Source organism: Vanacampus margaritifer, chromosome 4 (assembly GCF_051991255.1).
Source record: "Vanacampus margaritifer isolate UIUO_Vmar chromosome 4, RoL_Vmar_1.0, whole genome shotgun sequence".
Lineage (NCBI taxonomy): Eukaryota > Metazoa > Chordata > Actinopteri > Syngnathiformes > Syngnathidae > Vanacampus > Vanacampus margaritifer.
Genome location: NC_135435.1, coordinates 7,902,501 through 7,917,215, shown reverse-complemented (window position 1 = coordinate 7,917,215; position 14,715 = coordinate 7,902,501). Strand labels below are relative to the sequence as shown.

The following is a 14,715-nucleotide window of genomic DNA, read 5'->3' as shown; positions in this document are numbered from 1 at the left end:
CTTTTCTCTATTAAGAACCTGAACTATCCTGAAATTTTAAATTAGCTGAATATCTTCTATCGAATAACTTTTTGTGAGTGTATTCACCTGAGGACTCCTTTAGAATAAATGATGTGCGTTGTAATGACAAGGCACATGCGGAAGCACGTGCGTCGTGCATCATGGACTCCTTGAGGCAGATGTCGTGTTTAGTCCTGCAGCCAGTCTGGTGTCTCCTGGCAGGACTCATGTTTCCAAAGACACAACTTCAATCAACATTACTCGTTAATATTTCATAATGCCTTCTTACTGCCCAAATTCAGTCTCCCAAAAAATCCTTAAACATTACATTAAATGTATACACATTAAATATAATGTTTTTCATGAAAAGCTGGTTGTAAAAATGTGTGGGTGTATGTTGTAAATAATAATAATAATAATTGGGGGGGATTGCGGATCCTGAGATGCGCATATCAACCCTAGTTTTAAGTTGTAATATCACTTTTCCCAAACTAGATGGCAGGCATGGCTTAGTTGCCCTTAAACTGGGTCTTAAAAAAGTGGATAAGCGGTTCAGAAAATGGAAGATGCATTTGGAATGATATGCAGAACAAACACCTCAATAATAGTTTTGAGTGAGTCATTTTTGTGATAAAAAAAAAACAGAAAGAAACACAAACCCTTTGTTGTTGAGTTTTGGATATTTGATATGTTTTATACAAACATTTATGAAAAATTTAATATACTAAGAGCGCGTATTTTGTTCATTTATACCAAATATTTATTCATAAATCTGGTTAGGTTGTGTGTGGTCCTAACCTATGGTCCCCAAGTAGCATTGATGAATTTAGGCCCCCTCCAGTATTCGAGTTGCCCATCTCTGCTTGTGATTGTAAATGGTTGTTGGTCTATTTGGGCCCTTCGATTGGCTTCCGATCACTGCCGACCAGTTCAGGGTGTGCCCCGCCTACTGCCCGACTAAAGATAGTTAAAGTGATACCCTAGTGAGGATGTGCGGTTCACAAATTGGATGGATGGACAGGGCAGGTGTACAGTTGCAGGTCAGTCATACTACTGAGGAGAGACAACCCCTGAATCATGGAAGGCAAACATCTTAACCGGACAATGCTGCTTGCTGTTGAATTTAAAATTTTATGAGGTGACGAACTGGTTGCTGTATGAACATTCACTATCTTACACGTTCTTTTCAGTGTTTTTTATTTTTATTTTTGGAAGTGGTCACTGATTAATTCCAAACAATGTGGGCTTCCTTTACGGTGTACATCATGTTAGGTAAGTACAGACAATATTGTACGATTAATAGACAAATGTCTTAACGCTTCAGTGACAGTCGTATTACTGGAATTCAAGGCTAATGCTGTTCGCTAGCCTACTTTGTTCTATTCTAATGACCAACATTTAGAAACAGCCATAGTGTAGTATGCCTATTAAAAGATGGCACGAGATATTCCCCCCAAAAAGTATGTTATTGCACGCCACTGTACATTTTTTGTAGTTTAATTATTAGCAGCTGCGCTTTAAAAAGAAGACGACTGGTACGTACTTGCGTAGAGCTGAATTGCATCATGATGAAAGCAGTTTCTATAATTGTGACTCATTTAACTAAATAAGGTTACCAAAATATTGGAAACTGTTTTCAGTGCTGCTCTAGACGTTTTAGGTGTCAATTGTTTTCTCCTCGCAATACGCCTGGAAGGCTATAATAAATGTATTCAAAATACAGAAATTTGTACAGATTTGTCATAAGAGAAACGATTAGTTAGTCATTCCCAATCAATTTGGACATGAATGTTTCCTTATCTTTTTGCAGGGATCATAAGTGGTGCCAATCAACAACCCCTACTAATACAACGAAAAATTAGCCAGGCCAGCAGTTTAGAAGGAGACATCCAAAGAGTTATCAATCAGATTCATTACTTGTCTGGTGAAAATACAAATACTCGCAGCACAGACTCTTCGCCCACAGGTTTGAATGCATATTATGGTGTTTTGACTGATGCATACACTCTCTTCCAACCGCTGCTAAGAGAGGGGCTCATGGAGGACCTTCCCAAAACTTTAATTTGCATTTTATCTGAGAGACATGATTGTGGAGTGAAAGCAGAGCTCACAAAGACCGTTTCTCTGGAGTTAGTCAAACCGTTGCTGATGTTCTTATCATCTCTGAGAGCCCAGACTTGTGCTCCCCCAAGTGTTGAAGCAGCTGCAGGTCAGAGTATGGTGAGCGCCTATCTCAGGATGGGAGAATCGGCAGCTGCGGTATTGACCAGCTTTCAGCAGACATTTATTACCATCCTTAAAAGCTTGCCTCTATCTGGGACTTTGGTGAGTGCAGTGAGTGGCGTGGTGGATGCCACTGTTACTTACATCTCCAACATCATGGCGACATTAATCCAAGTACCAATAGACTATGTGAAAATAGCGTTGCAGTTTGGAATCAGAATTCCATCTCTAAATGAAGGGGAGAGCTGCGATCAAGGTAATGTTTCGATCAGTATTAAGCAGCAATATTTTAATTGTGGTTTATCTTATCGGTAATCCCTTTTTAATGTTTTACGTCACTTCAGGAGATCTCAAGCAACTCATAATGTGGTGAGTGATGAGTGCATTTTCCTAAAATATACATTCACCTGAACTTTGATCTGCACAGTCTTCTGATATCCAATCTAAATAAATTGCCTTCAAAGGGAAGTCAACCCAAAAATGTCATTGATAGTAATGTTCTATGCAACCCCATTTGTCTAAACATTCTGATAAATATTATTTTATGGAAGGCGGCACGGCACGGTGGTGACTGGTTAGCACGTCCGCCTCCCAGTGCAGAGGACGTGAGATCGAACTTCGGCCTTCCTGGGTGGAGTTTGCATGTTCTTTCCGTGCCTGTGTGGGTTTTCATCCGAGTACTCCGGTCTCCTCCCACGTTCCAAAAATATGCACAGCAGGTTGATTGAACACTCTAAATTGTCACTAGGTGTGACTGTGAGTGTGGATGATTGTTCATCTCTGTGTGTCCTGGATTGACTGGCAACCAGTTTAGAGTGTACACCGCCTACTGCCCAAAGCCGTCTGGGATAGGCTCCAGCACCCCCGCGACTCTTGTGAGGAATAAGCAGTTAAGAAAATGGATGGATTATTTTATGGAATATGAAAGAAGCAGCAAAATCCACCTATTTTTATCCATCTCACGGAGTGCCCATTTTGCAACTTGTTGTCGACTGAAAATTACATCACAGTTGCTCAGAGCTCATGGAAAGAGTAACGACCAATCACGGCTCACCTGTTTTCTGAGTTTGGTCATGTGACATTTGCAAGCTGAGCAGTGATTGATCATTACTTGATGGCTGAGCAACTGTGATGTCTTTTTCAGTCGACAGCAATTTGCAAAATGGGCGCCCCTGACATGGATAAAAGGGATAGGTGGATTTTGCTGCTTAATTCATATTCCACAAACACAGTGTTAATCAGAATGCTGTGTTTAGCCTAGCAGGGGCACATACATGTTGTTTTAAAGATTTTTTTTTTGGTTTTGAGTCCTTTCATAAACACAAGCAAATACTTAATTTGCTCCAAAACGCCATGGGTTATCATTGTCATTTCATTGAATGAATTTATTGATTGTGTCTTGTTTAGGGGAATGAACCACAACGTGAGCTGGTCCTTCACCTACTCATTTATTGACATCCTTCTGGAGACCCTCCTGACTCCAGAACAGTCTTCGTGCACATATCCAGGTCCAAAATGCCAGAATCCTCCCTCCCTCCAACGCAGTCTCCCAGAGGCAGAAACCGATGACAACTACGACATGCTAAGCCGATGTGATCGTCATTATCTGTCAGAACTCAATGATACACTTTGTGGTGAAATCCTTAATGGATCGAGAGCACAAATGTCCACATCGGTTCTCGCCTTGTGTCAGGCGCTCAGCTCGCTCAGTGCCCGGCAGGTCGAGCTGGTATGGAAAAATACGTGCTATGCTATTCAAGCGCTGGTGTCCCCACTCCTCGGCACGTCATCGCAGTGCAATGTTGGAGACGTGCATGTATTCCCTCTGAGCAGCCCACATGTCTCCCTCACACCTCACCGAAAAGCCAGAGAAGCCCCCAACCTCCAACTGCTTGTCTGTAACTACAACAGCTGGTTAGAAACCCAGGTGGTGGATGCCACCCTTGTGTCTCTGTGCAGTGACAACGAGCGGGAGGAGTTTGTGACGCATGTGTGCAATGATAATTTACTTATGAGGAAGTTGCTCTCAGACCAGATAAACAGTTGGTTATATGGATACTGTGCAAATTCCACAGCAGACCACGGCTACCTGGTGGATCAGTTCTGCATCTACCAACAGTGGATTGACCAACCTACAGTTTCTGTCGGGCCAGACCTGCTGGAGTTCTGTCTTAGCCTGGACAGTCCAAGACTTACAAAGCTCATCTGCGAGCACACTGGCTTCTTCATGTTGTTGTTCTCCAACCCAGAAAATACGCGGTTCATGCCAAACTGCTCAATTGTGCCACTTCAACCACCATTTCTTGACCAAGATCCACTATTGTCACAATCTTGTCTCTACTCCGAGTGGCAAGACGTGATGCAGATTACAACGACTGTCTTGCGACAGTGCATAAGCAATGATCCCACAGATTTTGCAGAGAAGGTTTGCACCAACAGAACCTTTCTAAATAGCCTATTACGTAATCAGGACAATGCCTGGCTTGAGGATCATTGCAGCACTGCTTTGATTTTCCCACCCACTGTGGCGCCGGAACCTTTTCGTATTTTAGACTGGTGTAACTACCAATTGTGGAAGAATCAGCAGGTGGACGATTCAGTGGTTGGACTGTGTTGGCAGCATGACCAGGCTGCGTTTCAGAAAGATGTCTGCTGTGAGGCGACTTTGCTTGAAAAACTTTTGCAGAACCCTCAGAATGAATGGCTTAAAACAGTGTGTGCAGACAAGGAAACTGAGGAAATAGAGGTTATACCACAGGTGAGTATTTTTATTTGGCTCAATAGAGATCCTGACGTTGACGTCACACATTCCAAAATCGCAACCATTTTAGCAGGATAGAAAAAGCATCTGCCACTTAGAGCAAACAGCAAACGCCACACTTTAACAATGATTGACAGCTGTTGTGGACCATCTGCCACAACGAGAAGAGGCAAAAAAAAGGAATGAGCATGCTCCAGGCTACCAAAAGAGTAACCAATGCGTATAGTCAATGTTGCACTTTGTACATGGTGGCTAAATCAGCAGATGCTAACTGTTACCACACACAAAATGTGTTTCGTTCATTTGTGCTGCTACGGTTTAATATATACTACACAGTTGAATTTAATGACTGACCAACACCATAAAGAAGACTTTTTACAGTATAAATGATGGCGGCCAATTTAGCAGCTGCTAAGTTGCTAACGTACATAAATAACACTACAACAAATCCAGATTGTACAAACTTGTAACGCCTGTGTATGATCAGATTTGAAAGCACTCACCGGCAAGAGAGGAGGTAATTCCACGTAGCAGCATCGCTGAATTGAAAAACAAAAAGCCCTCCTGACACTTCATCGGCAATCCAACATGATGTCCACCTTGCGCATGTATAACAAGTGACTGTCAATGCTCTTGGGCAGAAAGTTGCCGAATAAACGCTAGTTTTCTCCCTCCTTGTTGTTGTAACCCATTAACGCGGCACCGCTACTTTCCTGCTGCAGGAGGGGGGTCAGAGAAATAGTCACGTGACATCCTTTTGATTAGGATGACTAGAATGAGATTGATTGTATCTTTTTAATTGTTTATTCGTCAGGTGTGCAAGTATTCCGAATGGACTCGCCACATAATTGTTGACATGACAGAGTTGGCTCTCTGCGCTGAAAGGGACCCAAAAAACTTCACCTCCAACGTCTGCTCCAATAAGACAGTCCTGCAGAACCTGATGGCAAACCAAGACAACACTTGGTTGATTAAGTATTGTGCCAACCATTCAAATGCGGGTGATGATGGGGAGGACGACGGAGATGGCACAGGATTTGACCCTGCCGAGCAGTGTCAATATTCCAACTGGAGTGTATCCATCCCGGATGCAGTACTCTTGACTCTCTGCTGGGAGCATGATGAGTTCAACTTTGTCTTATCTATTTGCGCCAATCCTGCCCTTCTCCACCTGCTGGCACATGAGCCCTCTAGCATTTGGGTGAGCACCATGTGTGCCACCTACACCAACCACACCACCACAAGTAACAAAACCTCTGAGGACCTTTGTTTTGTCCAACAATTGGTGCGGCACTTCAACTGGTCCTGTCCTGTTGACGTCACCACAGCCTGCCAACCTGGAGCAAGCCTGGACTTGGTCATGCAATTGATTATACGCTGCTGGGCAGATAGCCTAAGATCCAGGATGAGGCATCTGGTGGCTCCATCCGTGGCTGCGGTGCTGGAAGAAGCAGTCAGCACTTCTGTTGTAGTTTTGCTAGCAATGGAGGAGATCCAGAACACTTCACTGTTTGTCACCAAGAACATACGAATGAGTGTCCTAGACTCTGTCGTTCGTTATCTCGAGAGGGAGAAGAACTTTGACAAAAAGAGGGTCTTGCTGCAATGTTTTGGGGTAAGACTGGCTGTTTCATAATTTTGGTAATTGCATGTAGCATTTGAACAGTATAAAGGAGATGACAGATTGGGGGTTTACTAAATGCAATAATCTATAATCTAATTGCTTTATTGCCTTTGCCCTTACCTTATCATTTATATTTGAGGGTACAGCTATCACAATGCTTACTTTGCTTTAGAGTCGTTCCATGCCAAATTACCCAGTGGGTTTAACTAAACAGATTTTGATTTTAGGGTCATTCCATGCCAAATCTCTCCCAAAAATCGGAAAATTTTACCCTTTTTTAAATTATTATTTTTTTTACTAATATTACTTCAAAAGGTCAAGTTACTAAAATAGGCTCTATGCACCAATCTTCTAAGCCAGTGGAAGGCAATTCCATTCCTCGAGGGCTGGAGTCCTGCAGGAGTAAACTCTGTAGAGTAAATTTCACACTCTCTAGGGTGGGACCAAATAGACTCAGTTTTAGAGTAGGCTAATATTTACACTTAGAAGAGAGTAAAATAAAGAATTGGGGGGGGGGGGGGGGATCAAAGTCACTCAAGGGTTGAGGAACAGACTCACAACCTCCATCTTGGGAAACTGCCACACTACCACCTGAGCTATGCCACTCCTACTGTTTACTTATATTCAAGAGGAGACTGAACACATTGTTTTTGGTCTCTTGGAGTTACAAAGGTTCCATATGTTTCCACTGATTCCATAGCGATATACTAACACACAGCAGGAGCTGCGTGGCTCAAGTAGTAGATTGGCTGTCTCACAACCTGGAGTTGTGGGTTTGTTCCTCAAAATATCTGTTGATGCCACAGATGGCACCATTCTGTCAACTGTCGTGTGTTTTAGAATGTTGTTTCGAATAATTCTTGAGACTTGACTGTGGTGCCAATGCTCCCTCAGCATCCACACAATAAATCAGCTTGAAGTGATGTAGATTGATACCTTATCTTTTAGTTTTACAATATCAGGTTTAAGCTCTGATATGTGATATTACGACACAAAATGTGACAGGTGGGTGCAGTGTAAAATTCCTGTCATCTCAATTGCTTTGCTGTGTGGTGGGGCTGTGATTTTCTCCTTTGCAGACAGTCCTCACCAGCTTGATGCAGACAGCTCGGGATGGAACCAGTAATGAATATCTCATTATTAAGGTACACATTTCATACTATATTGAATGATGTGTACCTTCTTTACATCATTTCAGGACAGTTTTTACACATATTCTTCTTTTTTGTGTTTATAGGAATACTTCAACATACCATTGGCCAGCCTGAAGTCGGTGCTTGGTGCTGCACATATCACAACTGTCAGACTGATCCTCCAATACTATACAAGAAATAAGAATACACTGAAGGTGATTATATTATTATACATGCACCTTGTCCGGCATTATTTTCCCACTTTTTCCTTGGTTTCATTTATTTGTTTTTTTACATTATGTTGGTAATGATGTCACGGTGTAAAATGTTCCACTTCTGTTTACTCACAAGTGGTGTTGCTTGTGTTATGCCAGCTGACAGAAAACTACCTGTCCACCCTGACATCCGTGCTGTTCCACAGTCATCTCTCAAAGGATGGAAGTCTCTTTTTGGAGCTGGCTCCCCTTTTGAATATGGCCAGTCCTACTGACATAATTATTTTGCCTTCTCTGCAAAACAACCTCGATGTGTAAGCGACGCCATAAAACTAAGCTGCAAACTGATGTAGTGATAAGCAATCCTTTATCACATTTTTATTCAACCTATATTCAGTTGTCATAAGCATGAAACAAGAAGACTGAAGTGAAAATAGACTGAAAATAGTGTTGCTAATGTTGAATAATGCTTTTTTGCTAAATTTCTATAAATGCATTGAAAATCCTATTTCATAGGAAAAGTCGGACTTTGTTTTGTTTTATTCTGTTTATAGATTGTTATTTGTTTATTTATTTATTTTTGTGGTTGCAAAACTTTAACTCATTCACTCCCAGCCATTTTCTCTGAAGCAACCCCCTTCGCTCCCGGCTGTTTTATTGGATTTTGACTGATTTTGCAAGGTCCACAGAATATTCTATTCTATTGCTATAAAAACATGAAATCTACCAAAAGAAAGATTAGAGTCTCTTCTTTCATCAGGAAAAAAAAGTATATTGTATCGGTTTCCGTTTTGCAGTGATTAGCATTAGAATATAGCTAAGTTTCATCGTTATTCACAAACCTGTTGAAAACACTGGGAAAAAGAGCTTGTTGCAACATGGCCCTGCCTGATCTCTTATACTCTGCTGTTACCTGCTGGCCGTTTTTTGTAAGAACTACCATTTCTTTAAGCAACTTCTTCATGTCAGAAGCTGTATCAAAGCCTTTTGTATGCTCTAGCATAAAAAAGCAAACGTTTTGGGGAGTGTAGGACAAAGTATTAAAAAAACGCATTTATACATTTTTTGGGTTTGAATGAGTTAAAACACAAGAGCCTTGACAAATTCTGTCCATTTAACCACTACTGTAAACCACAACCACACTGTTACATTTACTTATCTAACTAACAGTGTCAGAGCTTCAGCGGCTTATTATGATCAGTTGAGTTTGCACCTATGTGGTGCTAACATTCAGAATCTCTGATTTTTACATTAATGCATAAATGAGTTTAACTGCTTAATGTCTCATAGTTGTATAAATAGACATACATTTTGTTTTTTTCCAGGAGGGAAATCATAAACTACAACTTGGTCCATATGTCTGCGGTCCAACAGCGAGCCTTTGGATTGTGGTACAGTAAATTGTTGCCTCCCTCCAACATCACTGGAGCTAATCAGTCACTCATTAGGGACACTGGAAATGTGATAACTTACCTGCCCTTCCACAACTTCCAGCACCTCTCACCTGCTCAGGTAACAGTCCTCTGATCTACGACACCACACTGGGAAACATGATGCTGTCAATTCGACTAGTCTCAGGCCACAGAAGCGATACCTGTCACAGGCTGGACAGGTTCCCCATGATTGAGGTTACAGCTTATTTTTGAAAGAAACTGACACATTAGAATATACTTCAGAATGGATAACTTGCATTTGCACGTTCTACTTCTTGTGTGGGTTTTCTCTGGGTACTCCAGCTTTCTCATACAATCCAAAAACATGTTGAACACTCAAAAATGTCCAGAGGTGTGAATGTGAGCATGAATGTTATTGTGTTAAAATGTTATTATAGTGGAAAACTAACAAAATAGCCCAACTAAAACTGAAATTGAAAAACATTTTTGGAAACGAAGTGAAATACAAACAAAACGTACCTGAAACCACATCTTACATTTTAACATGAACTAAAAATTCACTATTATTGTATTGAAAATTACATGTGTTTTCGTTTTTATCAATGAGCATGAATGAGCTTTCAGGATTTATTTTAAATGTGTTTATTTCAGTATTGCTTTATATGTCCATGCAGAAAAAAGGAGGTCAAAGAGTCGTTTTAGAATTACTTTATTACACAATACTTACCTTTTTGCTTTATTTTGCACTTGACAAATATTTCATATATTTAAAAAAAACAACATAAAACTAATACCAAAAATAATGAAAACTTGACCAAAACTATGCAAACTTAACTAAAACTATGCATTTATGAAAAGTAACAGAATAAACCTGCTTTAAAAGAGAATTGCAACTAAATGAATACAAAAAAAAAACATCGGTCCAAACGAAATAAAACTAACTATAATGAAGAATTCAAAACTATTATAAGCCTGATGTGTCATGCTGGCTTTCACCCAAAGTCAGCAGGGATAGGCTCACCAGCAAGCCGTATAGAAAATGGATAGATGTAATTTTAAATTGAGTTTTGTTAGGGACTCAAATTCTATGCGAGTTAGTGGAACACAAATAATTAGACATGACTGTGATTACTATAGCAGGGATGTTATGTTTTAAAATTGTTTGTTAGTGTGTTTTGTTGGTTAATTTGGCCAATACAATTACACTGTAAAGTGTAAACAAAAGCAGACTTCCTCAAAAGAATGGGTGAGGTATTGGTTTGTAAATGAGGATGAGGATCACCTTTGTTAACATCACAAAAACATAATTTTTCATAAATAATGAATTTAAACTAATGACAAAATCCATGCAATTGTTGGATGTGGGTATGTATGATAATAAAACCATTAAAAAAAAAAGTGAATATTGTCGGGCCTTGGTTAAGGCCTCTTCTCTGCTGAATGCCACTGTAGTTTATAATAATTATTTAATTATGTTTGTCCCTAGCTATTAGATGGACTGGATGTATTGCAAAGAAACAACCTGACGTCTTTGAAGCAGGAATTTGTGGCACAGAGCATCATTGGCACCTACAAAAACTTGACTGCTCATTTATTCAACAGGTCAGGCAATCCTGCAGGGACTACTGCAATACTTAGTTTCTATCAACTTATGACTTCTAAACATTGCTTTTGTATTGATTTTTATGTCAAATGTTGCATTTTTGTACTGTTAACTCATAAAATGCTTCATCAGGCACAATGTCTGACGTCTAATTAGATCTAACACAACAGAAATTAGAATATTCCGTTTTAATGGACTCTGTCAGAAAGATATGTTCTTGAAATATTATATTTTATAAGCAATAATATTTTCTATTATGTATGGGCTGTTGACTGTGTCTGTGATTTTAGGCTGGGCAGTCTCTCATGCCTGGCAGAGCCAAGTGACCTCCTGGCATACAAACACAGTGAGGCCTTCTGGGTAATCTGGGATATTGTCATGAACTGCACTAACGATGGACTCAGCCTACCAAGTCACTTGGTAAGGAACATCCTCACTGATTTGGGCTGCCTTTACTTACTATTTGTGTTTTATTTTTAACTCATTCACTCCCAGCCATTTTCATTGAAACAACCCCCTTTGCTTCTGGCTGTATTACTGAATTTTGACTGATTTTGCAAGGCCTACAGAATATTGTGTTTTATTGCTATAAAAACATGGACCTACCAAAAGAAAGATGAGCGTCTCTTCTTTCATCAGGAAAATCAAGTATATTTCTATCTGTTTCCGTATTTGAATCAATTAGAATTAGAATATAGCTAAATTTCATCATTATACACAAATCTGTTTAAAATAGTGGGAAAAAGAGCTTTTTGCAACATGGCCCTGATTGATCTCTTATACTCTGCTGCCACCTGCTGGCCGTCTTTGTAATAACTACCATTGCTTTAAGCGTTCTCTTTAGTTCAGAGGCTGTTCTAGCATAAAAAAACAAAAAAATTATAAATACGTTTTTGGGACCATGGTAATATTTAAAATAGAACGTATTTATACGTCATTGGGAGCAAATGAATTAAAATGGCATTCATTTGTCGTCAAAGATTGTGACACTTTCTTATGATACTGAATAAGGATGTGTTTGGAAACTTTTGACTGTTTTTGTATGCAGACCTCCAGTCTGTTACTGAACAGCACCGAGTTAAAGATTCCATCCTCACTCAGTCCGGAGAGACTGGCAGACATAGTGCACCTTCTGCCCACCCTGGGTGCGACTTTCCTGCTGGGCCTCTCCCCCTCGCAGCTACTTGCAGCACTTCCGGCCCTCAAAGCTGTGTCTTTCAGTCCTGCACAGGTAGAGGAGTGCACACAACATGGGGGTTTCAGTGTGTGGCAATACAGAAAAAGTCCAGTCAGTGAACCAGTTTTTAATTCAGGAAGTCAATGTGGCTTGTCAGACACGCTAAGTCACGTTAAGTGAAGCTTGACTTCTGTGAGGAACAGCTGGCAAGCAGGCAGCACTTTGACCTCTGAGGTGAGATGATCTCTGAAGGGAAGACGTGAGCATTACCCCCACACAGCGAATATCTCAAGAGGCCTTTCTTTTTTAGTCCCAGCATCACTGATGCTGTTTTGACCTTTTATGCAGACACTTTGGCAGCCTTTGTCACACTCAAGTACTATTGAGCAGATAAACCAGATATTCATGAGTTGGGAGAGTCAATTATTTGTTTAAAATTATTCATCCAAATTTGGCTTTTTATTTTTTATTTTTTTGTATGCATTGCAGGCCTCCATAATTGTTGACAAGCTGTCATCTATCACTTCAGTGAGTTTTTTTTCTCAAAATGAAAGTTCATGTCATAGTTTGTTCTTGTAATTTTGCTTATCTGACCTCCATGCCCTCTTCTCGCATACAGCTGAGCGCTCCAGGCCGCCTGCGGGAGCTCGGCTCTATCACTGTAGGAGTAAAGACGGAGACCTTATTGATGCTGGCATCTGACAGGCTTCTGTCATCACTACCTGACATGGCGCAACACTCACCGGGCCTCCATCCACCGCAAGCAAATGCCATCGCCACCAAACTATGGGTACAACTCATGTAACAAAAACACGGGTGGAAGATACATTTTATTTGCAGTATTGATATATATCGGGTGTCAATTTATGGGCACTCTCATTCTAGTTCCAAAATCCATCCGATGAGCTACTGCTCCATTTTTTTTTTGCTCTACCAGATCATTTTCACAATTTATCAGGATCCCTCACTTCATGTTTTATTCTACCAAGGGCTTTCCGGAGGTGATCTTCTGGTTGGACGATGTGAAGCCACTGCTTTGTTGCACGCCCCTTCTTAGTATCCTGCCCAGAGCTCGCCTACTCATGGACAACATCTCCAGTGCTTCCACTAAACCATGGAACACACAACAGGTTTCATACAGCTCATCTTCTTGACTTAAATGTGGCCACATTCATATCACCTAAATAGACTTGCTTAAAAAAACAAAGACAAACAAGTGTCTCTATATCGAGTTTCCATTGTTTTTTTTGTTTTTTATCATAGTGAGGGATGATGGGAATTTTTACAAGCTGCATGCCACAATTACGTAATGCCATAAGCTGGTTTCATATTCTTCCCTAGGCTAAAGCAATAGTAAAAACGGAGGTGAATACAAGATCAAACCTTATCAAAGATGTGCTGTAAGTATAATTTTTAAAATACATTTGCACATCATCTGCATAATATCTCATTTGTGTGTTCTGTCGACCAGTGTGGTAATATTTTGCAAACTCACAGATCATATATTTGTGTGTTTGTGACCTTTACATGATCAGGACTCTTGGGATGCTGGGACAGGGCTTGAGCTGTCAAGACTTGCAGCAGCACTTCAGGGCTGATGCCTCACCTACAGCAGTTAGGAAACTCTTGGCCTTTCTCAGGCAGCAGCCCAGTCCTCTACACACCTCACTGGTAAAAATGGAGCTAGATATTGGCAAGAAAATTGGCTCACTTGTTGTCTGAAGTCATGTGATAGAGAACATACTTTAATGACTGTTTGCTCCCGAATGCAGAAAAAGTGTGTGATCGAGGAGCTCTATCAATTTGAGTTCTTCTCGGAACTGCTGGAAAACCTGGGAGTGGAGCTCGCCCTATCTATGCCGTAAGTGTGAGCCTAAAACTATAAATAACTCTAACATTAAGTTTACCTGCATAATCTTAGAATTATCTAAATCACGGATGTGCAACTGGCGGAACACACTTGAGTTGGCCCCTTGATTAGTTATTCATTTTCAACTTTCTTATTTTATTTTGTTTTGTTTTTTACAAACCTCAAGAATTCAGCAAAAAACACTGATGAACAGTCAATATACATATTCCATAGCACATGGGGTAAATGGGGGATAGCAATCCCAGGAAAAAAAGGGGAAAATCCTCAAATATGTGGGTGGCAACCTGAATATGCCGGGATCGATTGGAGTTTCAAACTGTAATATCACCTTTCACCACTAGATGACAGCAGTGGTGTAACATCATGCTGAGAGGCCCCGGTGCATTTTTTTTTTAGGTAAAGCTGAAAGTAAAATTACCTGTAGCCTGTGTTTATCCAACTTCGGCTGTACATAAACGGAAGTAGATAAAACTGAGTTAACTGGGTTATTTTTTTTTAACGTTTTTAAAAAGAATTTAAATTAATCTCTAGACTTAACACTTTAATTTGGATAGCCCTTTGGACAGAAATGTATGACGAATGAATGTAATGTCTTATCAAACATTTATAAAATAGTTAGTCAAAATAGTTGACAGTGGTGTGGAACTGCAGTGCATCACATCGTGTTTTTGTTTTAAATATACATTTTAATTGCTTTGTTACGAAACATGACAGA

At 40.2% G+C, this 14,715-nt stretch overlaps 1 protein-coding gene across 5 annotated transcripts in view; it reads left to right on the top strand.

Annotated features, from left to right (window-relative positions):
- Positions 1–986: 986 nt before the first annotated feature.
- strc1 (stereocilin 1) overlaps positions 987–14,715 on the top strand; it is a 20,573-nt gene continuing 6,844 nt past the window's right edge. For 4 of the 5 annotated variants that reach the window (XM_077564841.1, XM_077564842.1, XM_077564838.1 and 1 more), the window contains exons 1-18: positions 987–1,272; positions 1,811–2,479; positions 2,568–2,592; positions 3,631–4,981; positions 5,799–6,599; positions 7,688–7,753; positions 7,846–7,956; positions 8,116–8,270; positions 9,282–9,468; positions 10,837–10,952; positions 11,244–11,373; positions 12,002–12,184; positions 12,620–12,658; positions 12,750–12,920; positions 13,120–13,260; positions 13,472–13,530; positions 13,666–13,801; positions 13,903–13,991. In XM_077564841.1, coding sequence (XP_077420967.1) covers positions 1,239–1,272; positions 1,811–2,479; positions 2,568–2,592; positions 3,631–4,981; positions 5,799–6,599; positions 7,688–7,753; positions 7,846–7,956; positions 8,116–8,270; positions 9,282–9,468; positions 10,837–10,952; positions 11,244–11,373; positions 12,002–12,184; positions 12,620–12,658; positions 12,750–12,920; positions 13,120–13,260; positions 13,472–13,530; positions 13,666–13,801; positions 13,903–13,991 — 4,463 coding nt within the window. In that variant the 5' untranslated portion in view covers positions 987–1,238. The remainder of the gene's footprint in view (positions 1,273–1,810; positions 2,480–2,567; positions 2,593–3,630; positions 4,982–5,798; positions 6,600–7,687; positions 7,754–7,845; positions 7,957–8,115; positions 8,271–9,281; positions 9,469–10,836; positions 10,953–11,243; positions 11,374–12,001; positions 12,185–12,619; positions 12,659–12,749; positions 12,921–13,119; positions 13,261–13,471; positions 13,531–13,665; positions 13,802–13,902; positions 13,992–14,715) is intronic. The other variant, XM_077564839.1, reaches the window with a different exon arrangement.